The sequence below is a fragment of the Hemitrygon akajei genome, chromosome 13 (genome assembly GCF_048418815.1).
Source record: "Hemitrygon akajei chromosome 13, sHemAka1.3, whole genome shotgun sequence".
NCBI lineage: Eukaryota > Metazoa > Chordata > Chondrichthyes > Myliobatiformes > Dasyatidae > Hemitrygon > Hemitrygon akajei.
Window position 1 is genome coordinate 46,473,032 of NC_133136.1, and position 17,888 is coordinate 46,490,919.

Consider the following 17,888-nt stretch of genomic DNA (forward strand, 5'->3'; position numbering starts at 1 on the left):
GCCCCTCATCATCTTATACACCTCTATCAGGTCACCTCTCATCCTCCGTCACTCCAAGGAGAAAAGGCCAAGAACATTAAAAAAATACCCAGCTGGCTAGGCAGTCAAATTCATAGTGTTTTATTAACTTTAATGTGTATTTTATATCCCTTGTAATTCCCTCAGGTAAGTACTTATGACATCTAAAGAATCATTCAAAATTACAAAGCTTGCTAAGCTTAAATTCTGGTTAAATCAAGACAAAAAATTTACAGACACTTGATGAATACTTGAATATCTGATCAGACTAACAATTTCTTTTGAGTGCTCTAAATAAGGCTGCCATCAGAGTAGAGAATCACTGTCAGGAAATTCTGCACTTCCATGTGAAACTGAGCATGGAAGGTGATAAAAATGAGTAAAATCTCAAACATTACTACTGTCATATCCAGACCAATAGATATGGATATGGAGAACTCATATTATAAGTTTATGTCTATCATCTAAACTTAATTAAATTAAATTATTTTACGCTTCATTATTAATTTTTAGTCAGTAATTAGTTTCACATTCTACTTTTTTTTTCAGCCTGTTATAGACAGATTTTTGATGGTCTGGACTTTCCGGGGAATGACTTCCATCAGTCTGTAGTTGAGGATGAACACAGTTGCCAGCGTAAATGTACCGAGGAGCCTCACTGTCAGTTTTTCACCTTTGTGAAAAAGGAATTTCACAATGAAGTACAGCGGTTAGTCAATTATTTGAATAATATTCTGTGTTGTAGTAATCATAGTTTTCAACAGAGGAATGTGTTCTTGGATCCTTCATATGTAATGATTTCCTGTCACTTCTTATTGTGTTTCTTCATGCTCAAAATGTCTGTTTGCCACGAACAAATAATGCCAATTAACAGCTTAGAAAGTTATTTTGTGCAGAGCGGTTAGCAAAGAAAACAAAATTTGCTTGGTGATCGTGAAGAATTCAAGCTCTGTAATGACTTTCTGATTCATTTGTAGTTACATTTGTTACCTCAAAAACAATGAAAGAGGAACGCCATCAAGAATAACATTCCTTTTGGGAGTTATGTCAGGATTTTCTTTAAGAAAATGTGGGTTCAATTACACAGGTATGTCCAAAACTCAGCATTTCCCTGTCTTGAGTCAAAAAGCAATGATTTTGAACTTAATGATACCAATTCCCTTCTTTCTTACTCCAGGTAACTAAGATAATTTATCCAGTGTGGCACATTGCAGCAAAATGACAAACACATGCATTGTGAATGATATCCAAAATTCTCAATCAAAACAACAATATGTTAAGTGTCTGCAAATTGTAAACCTTTGATAATAAACAGTTTTGCTGATTAATTATTCAGCAATCATACTGAAAAAATTGTCCAACTAATAAGTTCTGGACCTGAATTTAATCAGTCTTAAAATAATCTGAATTACAACATTGTATGGATTATGTGGGGCTGGAATGCGGAAACACGGCCGGCCCATTATCATCGTGGCCTCTCAGAGCACTTGAAAGATGAACTGTCTATCCAGGAGATGCCCAGCCTCATCAGTCTGGTCCTCTGAATTGACAGCGTATTATGGAATGTCTCTCCAGGTCACTAGTGAGAACCCCAGTTCCACCAGTTCCATTCCTGGAATCATTTCACAATGCGTGCCCTCATCAGCTCCCCTCCCCATGTTTTCTCCCTTAACCCCCTCTGCCCCCAAGAGCGTGAGTGTTGGCAGAGAAACAACTTGTGTGCTTACTACAGAGGAAGTCCACTATGTCTGGGAAAACAGCACCACCAGCTAGAGACGAAGGGCACCTGTCATTCTAGTACCATTGCCCACTTACTATTTCTGTTCTCCGCCACATCCCAGCTGCTCTACATGCACAAGAGGCTCTGATAGACTCCGAAGCAGCAGGCAATCTTCTGGACTGGACTCCGTGCGTGCAACCTACCAAGCCTATCTATTACCCATTCTTGCATCACGGACACTGATGGACATCTCTTGGGGTCTGGAGTGCACACAGCCTGTGCAAATGAGCACTGGAGAGCACCACGAGTCTACCCAGTTCCTCCCAACAGCCCTGTCATCTTGGGTTACCCTTGCTGCTCCACTCATGGCCCCCACTGGATCATCTGGTTCACTGCTGAGTTGGGAATTCACCTGCCGGACCACCTGCCTGCAATCTCAGTTGACCATGGGAATGGAGGATATTCTCAATTTCACCAACTCTGACAGGAATACCGTGGCTTAGCCATTGCCTTCAGTAAAAGGGAAGACAGGATCCTTCTGCCTCACAGACCAAACGACTACATGATTGACCTCTTTCCAGGCATCACCCCTCCTGAGATTGTCTGTTCTCCTTCTCCCATCCTGAGACCCAGGCCATGAGTGACTACATCGCTGAAATACTACAGAATGGCTTCATTCATCCTTCCAAATACCCAGCTGGTGCAGGATTCCTCTTTGTCAAAAAGAAGGTGGAGGTCTTCTTCCCTGTATTGACTACTATGGATTCAACAAAATCTCCATTAAGTACTGCTACCACCCCCCCCCCAATAGAAAGTGCGTCTGAAACATTGGGCAGGGCCCAGACCTTCATGAAACTGGATCTGTGGACTGCATACAACCTGATCCACATCCGCCAGGGAAACGAGTGGAAGAAAGCGTTCATAACATCTACTGGTTACTATGAGTAATTAGTGATGCCTTGCAGACTTTCCAATGGTCCAACCATTTTCCAAGCCTTAATCAATGAGATTCTCTGAGACATGCTAAACAGGAGTGTGCTTGTTTACCGCAGTGACATCCTCTTCTTCTCCAAAGACCCCTGAAACTATGACTATCATGTCCATTCAGTCCTTCAGCATCTCTTCGAAACCCAGCTGGATTGCAAGTTGGAGAAATGCCAGTTCCATACCCCTGTCATTTCCTCCCTGGGCTACGTCCTTTCACCCCAAGACATAAGCATGGACCCCGAGAAAGTGTGTGCCATTGTTGAATAGTCCTGGTGCGCTCCCACAAACAGCTGCATTGTTTTTTAGACTTTTCCAACTTCTACCACCAGTTCATCAGGAAAATGAAGCTAAATTGCCACTTCTTTTATCTCTCTCACCAAATCACTTATCTCATGGATAACCTAGTTTGCTTCCGTGGATCACGCTTTCAAGGAGCTCAAGTGATTCTTCACCACTGCTCTGATTCTCCACCATCTGAACCCTCTGGAGCTTCTGTGGTAAAGGTGGATCCATCTGATGTGGGTGCTGAGGTCATGCACCCAGCGAGGTCTGGATGGGAAGACACACTCTTGTGCCTTTTCCTTGTGCAAGTTCACCTCTACACTGCTGTTATGGAGAAGGAGACAGGGAGATGCTGACTATTAAATGGGCCTTGGAGGAATGGTGACACTGGCTAATGGAAAATACTGAGCCCTTCCTGATCTGACCACTAGAACTTCATATCCATACAACAGGCCCATCAACTTAACCCACAACAGGCTCACGGGGCACTCTTCTCTGAGCAGTTCAAATTCACCATCTCCTACCAACCCGACTCCAAGAACACGAAAGTGGACAGCCTGTCATGACAATTCGACTCGGCTGAAATGGATATCAACCTTCAGACATCATTCCATCCTGCAGATCTTCACTCCGATCATCTGGGATCTTGGGAACTTGATTTGCCAGGCCCTGCAGCATGAGCTTGCTCTGGCTGACACATCTGACAACCGCATGTACAGTGGCGGTGCACGGTGAGGCCCATTCCTCACCCCTCTCTGACCATCCAGGTTTATAATGGACTCCAGTTTTCAGTGACACTGTTCCTGGTGGCACACTATGATTGCAGATATATGTCAGTTCGTTGCTGCCTGCTCTCGATGTGTCTAGTCCAATTCCTCCAACCGGTGGTGGTCTGGACTCCTATTGCCTCTGCTGATCTACCAACACTCATGGTTCCACATCGCCATGGATTTCCTTATGGGATTGTCACCTTCCATAGTGATCATGACAGTGGTGGACTGGTTCTCCACGGTGGCCCCCTTCATTGCCCTCCCAAGACTTCTGTTAACCTCTGAGACTTGGTTATGTAATTCACCGCCACAGTTTCCTTCAGGACAATGTGTTGGACAGGGACTCTTCTGGCAAGTGTACTGCTCCCTCCTCCACACCTCACCTCCTCCTCTGACCATCATCTGTAGACTAGCAATGAGTCTGAAAGAGCCAATCAGCAACTGGAAATGTTTCTGTGATGCTTTGCCGCCTCTAACCTCTCCACATGAGTGACTATCTGCTCTGATGCTTGAAGTGCTCTGTGGCCACCAATTCCCATCGTTCCCACAGAAGAGCCAGCGGTGGAGATTCCATCCACCAGGGCCCTGCTGGGTTGCTTAGAGGAGGACACAGCCGACTGCTGCCAAGCTAACTGCTGGTTGTGTCCAGCCAGGCTCCACCAGCCTGGGGACTGTGTCTGGCTGTCCCCCCAAGACCTGCCCCTGTGCACCGATCCCTGCTCTATCTCAATGAAGTTCACTGGTGCCTTAAAGAGTACCCATCTCATCTATCCAGTTATTTACCATTTCCAGTTACTCAGGATCTCACCTACCTTCCATGTGTCCTGCCTCAAGCTGGTTGTCCATGAACCACTCAACTGACATGAGCCTGCAGCTCTGGATGGTGGAAGGTGTTCCAGTATACCTGGTTCACTGACTGAGGGATTCACATCATTGTGGGCGGGGTGTGCAGTACCTGGTTGACTGGGAAGGGTATAACCCAGAGGGGAGGTCTTGGGTGCTGCTCAGTTTCATCTTGAATCCATCGCTCATCGAGGTGTTCCACCAGACCCATCCAGATCCCACTGAGCCTTTGGGTGCCCCCTCTAGGAGTGGGGCGGATCCTATCAGCTCTGCACAGGCAGGCAACTCCTACTCTCCACCCAGCCACTTCCAACTCATCACCTGTAGCCTATTTAAACCCAGCTCTCATCCACAATCCCTGCTCACCTCAATGAGCCAGTGAGTCTCAACCAGTTAGTTCTGACCTTCAGTTACCTTGTTGTCCTGTGTGTTACATATATGTTTTCTCTTGTTTTGTTACATTGCAGTTTGTTATTAAAATTAATGCTCATCACAAAATTGTAACCACTGCTCTGCATTTGGGTCAAGCCCCGCTGAATTTCCTGATATGTGGAATCCAGGACCTGATGAAAATGTCTTCTACAATTCCACGCGAACAGTTCTTAATATCAAGTTTATATGTAAAAACATATTGAGAATGGCTAAAATAGCTGCTTTTACTGTTGGGATTAAATCTGCATTAGAAATTAATACACTGAAACCAAAATGAAACTCTTTAGTGAGTCAAAACATGAGATGATAAGACACTGCATATACATTCTGCTCCTTGTGGACACGAGGTTGAACTGAGTCAAGAGCAACCCTTCACCTTCCTGGTGAAGCCAGGCTTCTATGGTTGTGATTGAGTGGATTTTTGATCAACTACCTCCGTGATGGTCAATGATGAGAGTAATTAACTGTGCACTACAGCTGTTGGTCACATGGATATTGTTTTTTAGAAATTGGTTTTGAGATTTAATTATATACTTTTTCATTTTGAAATTGTTTTCAATGTAATAAACAGGCCCAAAAGTTACGGAAGTTAAAACTGGATTTTCATCCTGACCAGGTCATAAATAATTTGTTTTCAGATAATTGATACAAAAGAAATTAATATCATTTCATTGCAGGATGTGGACACGAGCTGGCTGTAAACATCGATTATCCTGGAAACGATATTGAGTCAGTTCTTGCCCCGGATGTCCACTACTGCCAAAAATTGTGCACTGAGCGCACGAATTGCCAGTTTTTTACCTATTTGACAAGGGATTGGAACACTGACCTACGAAGGTAAATCCATATCTTCATTCAGAACTTTCAGTGGAATGTGTAAAATTAATGCTGAGGCATCACATTGTCACTTGTAATCTGTATCACCAAGTCTTATACCATTGTGATCTGGAAATATTGAACCCAGTCCTTCATCCTTGCAGAATCCAAGTTACAGATCTCTCTGCCTATCAACGTTTACCACGAAACATGTGGTAGCTTAAAAAGCAGGTTCAGAAGCTTAGTGAGGAATGACTTATACATGCTAAGCTTGGCAATGTCTGTAATTAAGCTAACTCTTTGTAACGATGGTATTCAACTCAGATACACCCTATCCTAGTTATATGCGGGGGATACGTTCCTGGCAGTCGACGCATAATGTGAATAATTATTTAAATGGAGAAAATAAGGATGCGTTCCAGAGGGCTTCCTACATATGTTTTATCTGTAATTTATTCACGTTTTCATACCAATACGACACAAAAACAGTATCACAAGGCGACATTTGTATTTCAAAATCGTCTGTTGCTTGCAGCATCTGAGAGATAGTTTGCAGTAAAAAAATACACATTGAATGTGGATCACACCTTGGTCGAGTGGCTGAATCAGCGATATTGTGTTGTGCGGCAGGAAATGCACTGTTATGTTAGGAGGAATGCTGTCCAAATGTTTAGGATGGGCTGGCGCATTGTCAAGCGACAATGTCAAGCATTGTCTAGAACAGAGTGATCTAGGAATAATGGTGCATAGTTCCCTGAAGGTGGAATCTCATGAGGATAGGGTGGTGAAGAAAGCTTTTGGTATGCTGGCCTTTATAAATCAGAGCATTGAGTATAGGAGTTGGGATGTAATGTTGAAATTGTACAAGGCATTGGTGAGGTCAAATTTGGAGTATTGTGTACAGTTCTGGTCATCGAATTATAGGACAGATGTCAACAAAATAGAGGGAGTACAGAGGAGATTTACTAGAATGTTACCTGGGTTTCAGCACCTAAGCTACAGAGAAAGGTTGAACAAGTTTGGTCTTTATTCTTTGGAGCGTAGAAGGTTGAAGGGGGACTTGATAGAGGTATTTAAAATTATGAGGGGGATAGATAGAGTTGACATGGATAGGCTTTTTCCATTGAGAGTAAAGGAGATTCAAACAAGAGGACATGAGTTGAGAGTTGGGGGCAAAAGTTTAAGGGTAACACGAGGGGGAATTTCTTTACTCAGAGAGTGGTAGCTGTGTGGTAGAGGCAGGTTCAATTAAGGCAGGTTTGTCATTTAAAGTAAAATTGGATAGGTATATGGACAGGAAAGGAATGGAGGGTTATGGGCTGAGTGCAGGTCGGTGGGACTAGGTGAGAGTAAGCGTTCGGCACGGACTAGAAGGGCCGAGATGGCCTGTTTTCCATGCTGTAATTGTTACATGGTTAACAAAAGAACTTTAAAGGCAAGATTCTGTTCCTGGTAGGAGCGTCCCAGAGCTGATGCCGCGCTGTTTATAATTTCCAACTTCTTTTCAAGTGTTAAAGCGGTCCTCTGCCACTCAGCTGATGGCCCAGGACATGACATCGGATGCTTAGGAGGCACGGTTAAATATTTCAAGCACAAAATCACTGCACCGTAGGTAAAACAAACAAAAGTTTAAGAGCGCAAGATCGCACATCCACACCTTGCCAAAACCAATGAGAGACTGGCGGGAGTGTATCTGTGAGGTGCGTGCATGTGACTTGGATCGGCGGGAAAGCGGTGCTCCTCTCATAACTTTTGGACGCATATAAGGAGACGTTGGTAGAAATAGGTTCCTCACATAACTGGGGATTTGCATAGTCTGAAGACGCATATAACGAGGATAGGGTGTATATTGTTATCCTTTTGGAGTTTTATGTTGCAGTTATTGCCTTTTTAAAATGTTGCACAGTGGCATGAAGACCTCCTTACAAGAACTCCAAATAATACAATTTAAAGAATTCATAATCTACAGCATTTACATTTTAGTTGACATTGTGACAAATTCTGGTAGAAATTCAGCATTACATTGTGGGCTGAATGGCCTGTTCCTGTACTGTACTGTTCTATGTTGTATGTGTAGTGCCTTGGTTTACATCTATGCTGAAGATATTTCATTTAGCAGCTTTGTAAGAGTTGTTTGGGTTATTGTTGGAGTTGAGGGATGATGTGGAATGTGTGCCATCCAATTAGAGGGAGTTTTTCTTGGTGAGGGACACTAAGGTTGTCTTGGGCTTTTGGTTCGAGAGGAGATGAAGAGAGAAGATGCTGGGGAGATCTGGTCGTAGCATACGATCCGGTGGGAAACCTGTTTTTTCGAGATGGATTGTGAGCGATGTTCGGAGGGTGGTGTGTGCACATTGAAGAGCAGGGAGGTCATGCTGCAACTGTACAGGGCACTGGTGAGGCCACACCTGGAGTACTGTGTGCAGTTTTGGTCTCCATACTTGAGGAAGGATATACTGGCTTTGGAGGCAGTGCAGAGGAGGTTCACCAGGTTGATTCCAGGGATGGGCTTAGACTATGAGGAGAGATTGAGTCGCCTGGGACTGTACTCACTGGAAATCAGAAGAATGAGAGGAGATCTTATAGAAATATATAAAATTATGAAAGGAATAGATAAGAGATGCAGGAAAGTTGTTTCTGTTGGTAGGTATGACTAGAACTAAGGGACATAGCCTCAAGATTTGGGAGAGTAGATTTAGGATAGAGATGAGTAGGAACTCATTTGGGGGTTATGTGGGAGGCAGGGTTTGAGGGTCGGCACAACATTGTGGGCCGAAGGGCCTGTAATGCGCTGTACTATTCTATGTCCTATGTTTGAACTGCTTTTCCCAGAAAGTGGTGAATCTGTGGAATTCTCTGCCCAATGAAACAGTGGAGACTACCTCAGTAAATATATTTAAGACAAGGTTGGATAGATTTTGCATAGTAGGTGAATTAAGGGTTATGGGAAAAAGGCAGGTAGGTAGAGATGAGTCCATAGCCAGATCAGCCATGATCTTATTGAATGGCGGAGTAGGCTGAATGGGCCAGATGGCCTACTCCTGCTCCTCTTCCTTATGTTCTCATATTCTAGAAGAAGTCATGGTCATCCACTGCAACCAAGGAACACCCCAGTTGTGATACCGACTCATCCCACCTGACCTGGACATCTGAGGTCAAGAAGGTGGAAATCCCCCAGTCCAACAGCTTTTCCACTTCAACATGTAATTTGTTACTCAGTTAAATGGTAGTTTGACTTTTCTATAACTTTTTCACTATTTTTATGAATCTTTGGCTATTTGGGGCATTTGCTTATTGGGCCAAACTGTACTGGTCCTGATGTGTCCCAGTGAACTAGAATCCACTGTGAATAAAAAATTAAATAAATGGGGCAAAAAGAGAGGAGAAATACTGTTCATTGGTTCATTTTCTATTCAGAAATCTGATGGCTGAGGGGAGGAAGCTGTTCCTGAAACGTTGAGTGTGTGTCTTCAGGCTCCGGTACTTCCTTCTTGATAATAGCAATGAGAAGAGGGCATGTCCTGGATGGTGGGGTCCTTAATGACGGCATCACCTTTTGAAGGTGTCCTGGATGTACAGACACCCAGGGTTTGGAACTTGTCGATTAGTACTGAGGGTGGAATATTGTTGAACAGTGAACTGTAATCAATAAACAACAGCCCGACATAGGTATTACTGTTGTCTAGGTGATCCAAGGCTGAGTGCGGAGCCAGTGAGATTGCAAACATACTGTGGTGATAAGGCAAATTTCAGTGGTTCCAGATCCTTGCTTAGGCAGGAATTGATTCTAGTCATGACTAATCTCTCAGAGCAGTAGATGTGAGTGCCACTGGGTGATAGTTGTTGAGGTACCCTGCTCTTCTTGGGCACTGGTATGATTGTTGCCCTTTTGAAGTAGGTGGGATTGAACATGTCCTGGAATGCTCCTGCCAGTTGTTTGGCACAGGTTTTCAGAGCTCTACCAGGTACACGATCACAACCTGACACCCTGTGAGGGTTCACCTTCTAGAAAGATGTTTTGTTGTTGGCCTCCGAGATGGAGATCATAGGGTCACCAGATGCTCCAGAGACTCGCGCAGGTGTAGTTTTATTCTCCCTTTCAAAGTGTGCATAAAAGGCATTGAGCTCATCTGGGAGTGAAGCATCACAGCCATTCATCATGTTAGGCTTTAGCTTTGTAGGAGGTAATGGCGCAAACCCTGCCAGAGCTGATGTGCATCTGACTCCATCTCTAACCTCAGCTGGAATTGTTTTATCACTCTTAAAATAGTTTTCTGTAGGTTGTACCTGGACTTCTCATATAGTTCTGGATCACTGGTCTTGAATGCCACAAATCTAGCCTTTAGCGGACTATGAATCTCCTGGTTCATCACAGCTTTTGGTTTGGGTACGTTCTGTATGTTCTCGAAGGGACACGTTCAATCACACAGGTCTTGATGAAGTCGGTGGCAACTGTGGCATATTTGTTCAGACCTGAAGATGAATCCTTGAATATTGTCCAGTCCACCAACCCAAAGCAATCGTGTAAGTGCTCCTCCACCTCACTTGATCGTACCTTCTTGGTCTTCACCAGTGGTATTGTGATCTTTAGTCTCTGCATATAGATCAGACCATGCGAAGAAAATAGACCCGTTGCTTAACAAAGCCTGCCGAATAATCACGGGCACACTGCGCCCCACACCCACTACCATCATTTACAGACTTGCAGGCATTGCTTCCCCGGAGATCCGAAGCCACACTACAACAAAAGTTGAAAAAGGTAAACAGAACTCGGATCTACGGCACCCACTACATCATCATGTGCTAGTTTCCAACCTCCTAAAATTGAGGAAAAGCTTTGCCACAGTGGAGGAACTACTGCACGGAACATCCACCCAAACGTACAGGATTGACCTCTGGTCAATCTCTGGCAAACAGAAGCCAGAAACCTACCAAACAATACAGGGCAAGACCCCACAGAAATGTGGCCAGACGGGGCCCTGCTTGCTAGACAGAAGTGATGCACTCTCACCAGAGCGAGAGTGGGAGTTTGTAGGATGGGAGACAATATGGTGAAGTGGGGTTAAAGACCAGCGCATCCTGTGAGTGTAGCGAAGGGATGCAGAACATTGAACACGTTCTGCACAACTGCCCGCTCTCACCTGATTTAGCTGACACTGACCTGCTCAGCATTAACCAAACAACACTAGAGTGGCTGTCTGTCTGGTGTGACAAGCTATGATGATGCATATAGAAGTACAGCCAGATGATACTTTCTAAAGTGTGGGCATGGGCTGGCACAGTAAGCGTTCTTGATGGTGGTATAATACTGGTGAAGTGCATTGGCTCCTCTGGATCCACAGGTGATACGTTGCTGGTAATGGTTCAGAGACTTCTTCAAGCTTGCCTGGTTGAAATTCCTTGCAATGATTGGGAAGGCATAAGGGAGCACAGTTTTGTGCCTGCTGAGTACGTTGCTCAACTCTTCCGGTGTCTGTCTGATGTTGGCCTGAGGTGGAATGTACACTACTACCAGGATGATGGCGGAAAATGCCCTCGGCACTTAAAGTGGACGACACTTGATCACTAGGTTTTCCAGGTCAGGTGAGCAGGACTGAGACAGAACTGCTACATTTGTGCACCATGTTGAGTCAATCATAAAGCATGCACCACCTCCTCTGCCTATAAAAGACTGAGCTGTCTTGTCTTTATGAAAAATGGTGAAGCTTTCAGGCTGCAGTGCGGCATCTGAAATTGCCAGTGTGAAGCCTGTTTCCATAAAGCGGAGCACACAGCACACCCTGATGTCTCTCTGGTACAGCAATTCTGCTCTGAGATCTTCAGTTTTATTTTCCAGAGACTGTACATTCGCCGGCAGGATAGTCGAGAATGGAAGTCTAAGACCCACACGTTTCAATTGTACCTGTATTCTGGCATGGTGCCCCCACTTCAGTTTTCTTAAAGGGGAACTGCACTCACAACCCTGGTTTGCCATCTGAGGTTTGTCAATTTTGAGTATCCACAGATTCTTCAAACTCTTAAAATGATGCTGTTTAATGAAGTACCAATGGCCGTGATTGTGGATTTCAGCTGTAGTAGTCCTAAACATGAATATTTGATGATTCCCACCAGAGTTGCACACAAAGAGAAGCCATTTAATGGTGCTAACTTATGGGGATCTTACTATTACTGTTATCAGCAAACATGGACATCCTCATCCAAATCATTGAATAGATGAATAACTGTTGCCTGCACTGATCTCTGTGCCACTCATTGGTCACAGCCTCTAACCCTAATAAGAATCCATTTATTCTTTGGCTTATCTGAATGAACCAATTCTCATTCTTCACATGGATAAGGCCGCTCCTCTTTAATTTTGTTTAACAAACCATTGTGTAACTCATCATTGAAAGTCTTTAAAGTCCAAATACACCAGATCAACCTGTTTGCTCTTAATCATTCTGCTGATTATAACCTCAAAACATTAATGGATTTGTCAAAGGTAACTTTCCTTTCATAAATCCACATTGATTCTCACTGATCCTATCTATTATTACATCCCAAGTGCGTTGTTAGCATTTCCTTACAACAGATTCCTGAAATTCCCCAGTTGCTGCAGATGTCATAGGCCTGAGGCAAACTGATATGTTTTATCTCCCTTATTGGAATGGCTGCTTGTGGAGACAGGTTAGTTAAATTGGATTCTCCTGCATGCCTCAGAGAGTAAGCCCAGGACATAAGCAGAGCAATTTACTGGAAGAATTTCTTGAAGTGGAGCAGAATTTTCAAAATCAGTGTAACAATAAAGATGTCCTCATTATTGGCTCTATCCAGGGCACTAAGCTGAAAACAGGGCAAGGTGACTCCTGATCACCCTGGCTGCACCTTTCATGTGTTGGCTAATTATCCCCAAAGGAACAGGTGTAGTGGCTATGGGGCTTAATGAGGTTTGGCATTTCCCTAGCGATGCTGGTGCCTTTGGCTCCATGAATGTCACTCAGGTGCTGCATGGCAACTCTGAAATACATTGCAATCAGCTGGGGTTGTATCCCTTGATATTTAGCTTTCATGTGATCAGATATAATAGACAATAGACAATAGGTACAGAAGTAGACCATTCGGCCCTTCGAGCCTGCACTGCCATTCTGAGATCATGGCTGATCATCTACTATCAATACCCGGTTCCTGCCTTGTCCCCATATCCCTTGATTCCCCTATCCATAAGATACCTATCTAGCTCCTTCTTGAAAGCATCCAGAGAATTGGCCTCCACTGCCTTCTGAGGCAGTGCATTCCACACCCCCACAACTCTCTGGGAGAAGAAGTTTTTCCTTAACTCTGTCCTAAATGACCTACCCCTTATTCTTAAACCATGCCCTCTGGTACTGGACTCTCCCAGCATCTGGAACATATTTCCTGCTTCTATCTTGTCCAATCCCTTAATAATCTTATATGTTGCAATCAGATCCCCTCTCAATCTCCTTAATTCCAGCGTGTACAAGCCCAGTCTCTCTAACCTCTCTGCGTAAGACAGTCTGGACATCCCAGGAATTAACCTTGTGAATCTACGCTGCACTTCCTCTACAGCCAGGATGTCTTTCCTTAACCCTGGAGTCCAAAATTGTACACAATACTCCAGGTGTGGTCTCACCAGGGCCCTGTACAAATGCAAAAGGATTTCCTTGCTCTTGTACTCAATTCCCTTTGTAATAAAGGCCAACATTCCATTAGCCTTCTTCACCACCTGCTGCACTTGCTCATTCACCTTCAGTGACTGATGAACAAGGACTCCTAGATCTCTTTGTATTTCTCCCTTACCGAACTCTACACCGTTCAGATAATAATCTGCCTTCCTGTTCTTACTCCCAAAGTGGATAACCTCACACTTATTCACATTAAACATCATCTGCCAAGTATCTGTCTACTCACCCAGCCTATCCAAGTCACCCTGAATTCTCCTAACATCCTCATCACATGTCACACTGCCACCCAGCTTAGTATCATCAGCAAACTTGCTGATGTTATTCTCAATGCCTTCATCTAAATCGTTGACGTAAATGGTAAACAGCTGTGGTCCCAATACCGAGCCCTGTGGCACCCCACTAGTCACCACCTGCCATTCCGAGAAACACTCATTCACCGTTACCCTTTGCTTTCTATCTGCCAACCAGTTTTCTATCCATGTCAATGTCTTCCCCCCGATGCCCTGAGCTCTGATTTTACCCACCAATCTCCTATGTGGGACCTTATCAAATGCCTTCTGAAAATCGAGGTACACTAAGCATTTACTAAACATTTTGCAGTCAATGCTTGATATTGTGGCTGCAGTTATGACACATGACTTTTGTGATGCTCCTTTTTTCTTTTGTATTACACCGAGAAGCCCTGCAGAGGCATCATGTGTCTGGTGGTCAACATGGTCACACACAGGTTGCATAGACGGAACCATGAGAACGGTGGTACAGAGTATTTCTTTGTTGTAGCAAAGACGCTGGCGCCTGTGCATCCCCAGGAGCTCTGTTGAACACAGCATGCAGTTAAGGATTCACAGTAACTTGCGCTATGCTGTAGCTGGTGGCTATCAGCAGGCAACTGCCAGGGGCAGCAGCTGAAAGCAAGCAGCAGGAGGGGGCAAAGGAGAATGTGAGGAGGCCATGTTCTGTCCGTGAACAAGGCATTTGTTAAACGCAATTCCCATTTTGTCAGTAATTCTATACTCCAGTTTCCTCCGGCTATTGATTATCATTTCATCTGCCTGGTCAGAATGGAAAAAAACAAAACAAATAAACATCGTTTACAAATCAGAATGTTTGAAATGCTCACCAGAACTACGTGGCCTTGCACTGTTACGTACCCCGTAACTGGGTCACTTACCAGCAAAGATAGAGAGGTCCATTGAAGTCTGATGGTACTATTTTTAAAAGTCTTTATTTATAAAGGGGCACAAAAATAAGGTTAATACAAACATTCAGATAATATATGTCGTCAATACTCAATCTAAAAGCGCGGGTATAGTAATAATCATCAATAAGAAATAGCTCTATCGTTTGTCTAGGGGGTAATATATTGTCCGTTGGAAATATAAAAGTCACTCAGTTCCTGCAGGCTTCTGGTTTTTGGGGACCGCTGGGTTTTCACTTGTTGGAGAGAGAGAGATTTGTGAGAAAAGAAACTTGCCCGGGTCTTTTGATGAGGCCAATCCGTTGAGTCGGGGGAGTTGGTTCCCCGTTGTTAGTTCAAGAAAATCGTTTCTGTGGTACCCGCCACTGGCGCCCAGGCAAGGGAACCGAACGCACGTGGCTTCCTTCAAATGGCTGCCCGCTATTACGGGATCGCTAGCATGTCTTCTGGTGCGTCTGAGGGGCCGTCTCTACAGCCCCTCTTTTATCTTGACTCGCAGGGTAGTAGATGTCAATCAGGTTGGGGGTGATGCAATCTCTCTCCCATTTCCTGGGTCCACTTTGCCTGAGGGCTTGCACGTAGCCTAGTTCCCAATCCACAAATGTGTCTCCAAGAGACAATGGCCAGTGTCACGTTATTTTGCATCGCCGGGGAACGAGACATCCGGCACGTCTCTCTCCCATTTCCTGGGTCCACTGACTCACCCTCCCTTTAGTGCTCTTGCGATTCTCACAAGGGAGGGGGCTGCAGGCATGACACCTGTGATTCTCACAAAGGAGGGGGCTGCGGTCATAACAGCACAAAAGGCTGGAGCAGCTTCTAAAGAGGGAAATAAACTCTGCTGAGTTCCTTCAGGGTTTGGTGTGCATTGTTCAAGATTTACAGCATCTGCAAAAATCTCTTGGGTCACGTGACCTTGCCCCTGCTCTTTGTATCCTTTTCCCCAACTTGGCCCTGTGATCTACGTTTTGATCCATGTCGATTCCTCCTTGAAGTTACTGTTTAAATTATTGTATCTGAGCTGACAGAAAGCTGCAGTGTTGACTGATGCTATGGTGGCAACTAAGGTCAGCGAGGAATATGTGTATGATGCCTTTCAGCTGTGCTAAGCTTATGACCATGCTATGCAAGAGATTTGAATTCTTGTTCAGAGAACTGATTGACAATGGTTGTTGGTTTTGAGATGATTGAGATGTGATTAACTGAGAGGGGTGGTCAGGAGGTGAATCATCCTTTGAGCTTGGCCACTCATTTCCTTGACCAGCTTTGGCTCTAGGCATTGACTGCAACCTAGACTTTCCAGCTACTTACCGTATATTCCAGAGTATAAGCTGACCCGGAGTATAAGCCGACCTCCATTTTCAAGGTTAAAAAAGTGACTTTTTCATGTTACCTTTGTATAAGCCGACCCCTTTTCTAGAGATTTTTGATTTAACCAGAAAAGATCACAAGATCTCATGTGCCGGGACTCAGCTTTGCTGGATCCAGAACCTGGAAATTTTGTGAACCAGTACCTGCTAAGAAAACAGGCCTGCATATAGGCAAATTCTTAATAAATAAATCAGGGAGAGAAATTTTGGATGAGGTTTCCAATGAAAAAGAATCCTCTAAAATGTAACCCCTGTGAAACCATTTAGTGCCTGTCGTAATCTTGTTAAAACATAACACGGGGTGGCGGGATCAGTACGTGTACTCAGTATTGAGTTTGCAACCACCATGTATAAAAGATATGTGATATGGTGCTGGCTTCAAGCGGAAGGTTGTTGATTTTGCTAAAGAAACGAATAATTCTGCAGCTGCTAAGAAGTTTAGTGTAAACAAGAAACAAGTGAGAGAGTGGAGAAAGGCAGAGGACACGCTGAGGGAAATGCCAAAGACGAAATGTGCAAACCATGGGAAAACATGCCAGTGGCCAGAACTGGAAGAAAAAGTTTTAGAGTGGGTGAATCACCAGTGATCATCTGGATACATTGTTACCAGAGAAATGATTCGAGTTCAAGCGTTGAAATGGGACGAAAAACACTGTGAGGTCAGCGAAAATTTCAAAGCTACCCGAAATTGGTGCATCCGATTTATGAATAGACGTGATCTTGTGTTGAGACAAAAAGCAAAGATTGCTCAGAAAATTCCCGCGGGGTGGTGTTGTTTACGTTCAAGAACACTGCTGGATGGACGAAGCAGGTTGCTTGAAGTGGGTTAAAGAGGTGTGGGGTCGACATCCTGAAGGTTTCAGGAAGGAAAAGTCGCTACGTGTCTGGGACATGTTCAAAGCGCACTTGTCAGGTGAGACAAAAGCAGCATTGAAAGCTGAAATTACGGATATTGCAGTCATCCCCGGTGGTTTGATGTCTGTGCTCCAGCCATGAGATGTGAGTTTAAACAAACCATTCAAAGAATTCATGCATCGACAGTGGAATGAATTTGACTCAAAAACAGCCAGTAAATACGACCTGTCTTCCGTGTATTCGTTTTTCCAAATTTGGCACCCAGTGTATAAGCCGACCCCCTAATTTTAGGACCAAAATTTAGGGTTAAATTCTCAGCTTATACACCAGAATTTATGGCATACAGCATGTTGCTAGAATTTCTTCTGGTTTCCTCAGTAAGTAGATAGTTCTTATGTTCTGCAAGTCCTTTGTCCAAGTGGAGATGGCCATTCCCATTTCATGGCTTTATTCAGAATTATCCAGATTGAGTTTTTGAAAGCATCAGGCAACTGCTTCTACCATATATACCTCCCGTTAGCCACCATTGCCTATCTATATGAGCTGTTAGCCCCACATAAAAGCTTCTCTTTTCCACATGAGAAACTCATGACCACTTTGGATGGCCCTGGCTACACTGGGCAGTCAATACGAAGTTGGTATTCAGCCAGCATGCAGAGTACTGGGTGACATTTAATTATGCCTCGAAGTAACGCTGTCCTGTCTGGCTGTATTCATGACTACTCATGTATGGCTGAATGATAATTAAACTTGAACTTGAAAGTTTTGTGATCCTCGTGTCCTTTTTTTCAGGTTATCATTTCTTCCTATGGCAATAAGCTTAAACTAAAATTAAAAATTAAAACCAGAAAGGTTTTTGAAATGTAGAGTCTGTTTCTCTTTCAAATGATTCTGCTTCGCCCAAGATATCCTTGC

The 17,888-nt window shown here is 44.1% G+C and overlaps 1 protein-coding gene across 4 annotated transcripts in view; it reads left to right on the top strand.

Moving 5' to 3' along the window:
• LOC140737843 (uncharacterized) overlaps nt 1–17,888 on the top strand; it is a 185,607-nt gene that overhangs the window by 4,266 nt on the left and 163,453 nt on the right. For 3 of the 4 annotated variants that reach the window (XM_073064541.1, XM_073064544.1, XM_073064542.1), the window contains exons 3-5: nt 568–727; nt 996–1,105; nt 5,730–5,889. In XM_073064541.1, the coding sequence (XP_072920642.1) occupies nt 568–727; nt 996–1,105; nt 5,730–5,889 (430 nt within the window). The remainder of the gene's footprint in view (nt 1–567; nt 728–995; nt 1,106–5,729; nt 5,890–17,888) is intronic. The other variant, XM_073064543.1, reaches the window with a different exon arrangement.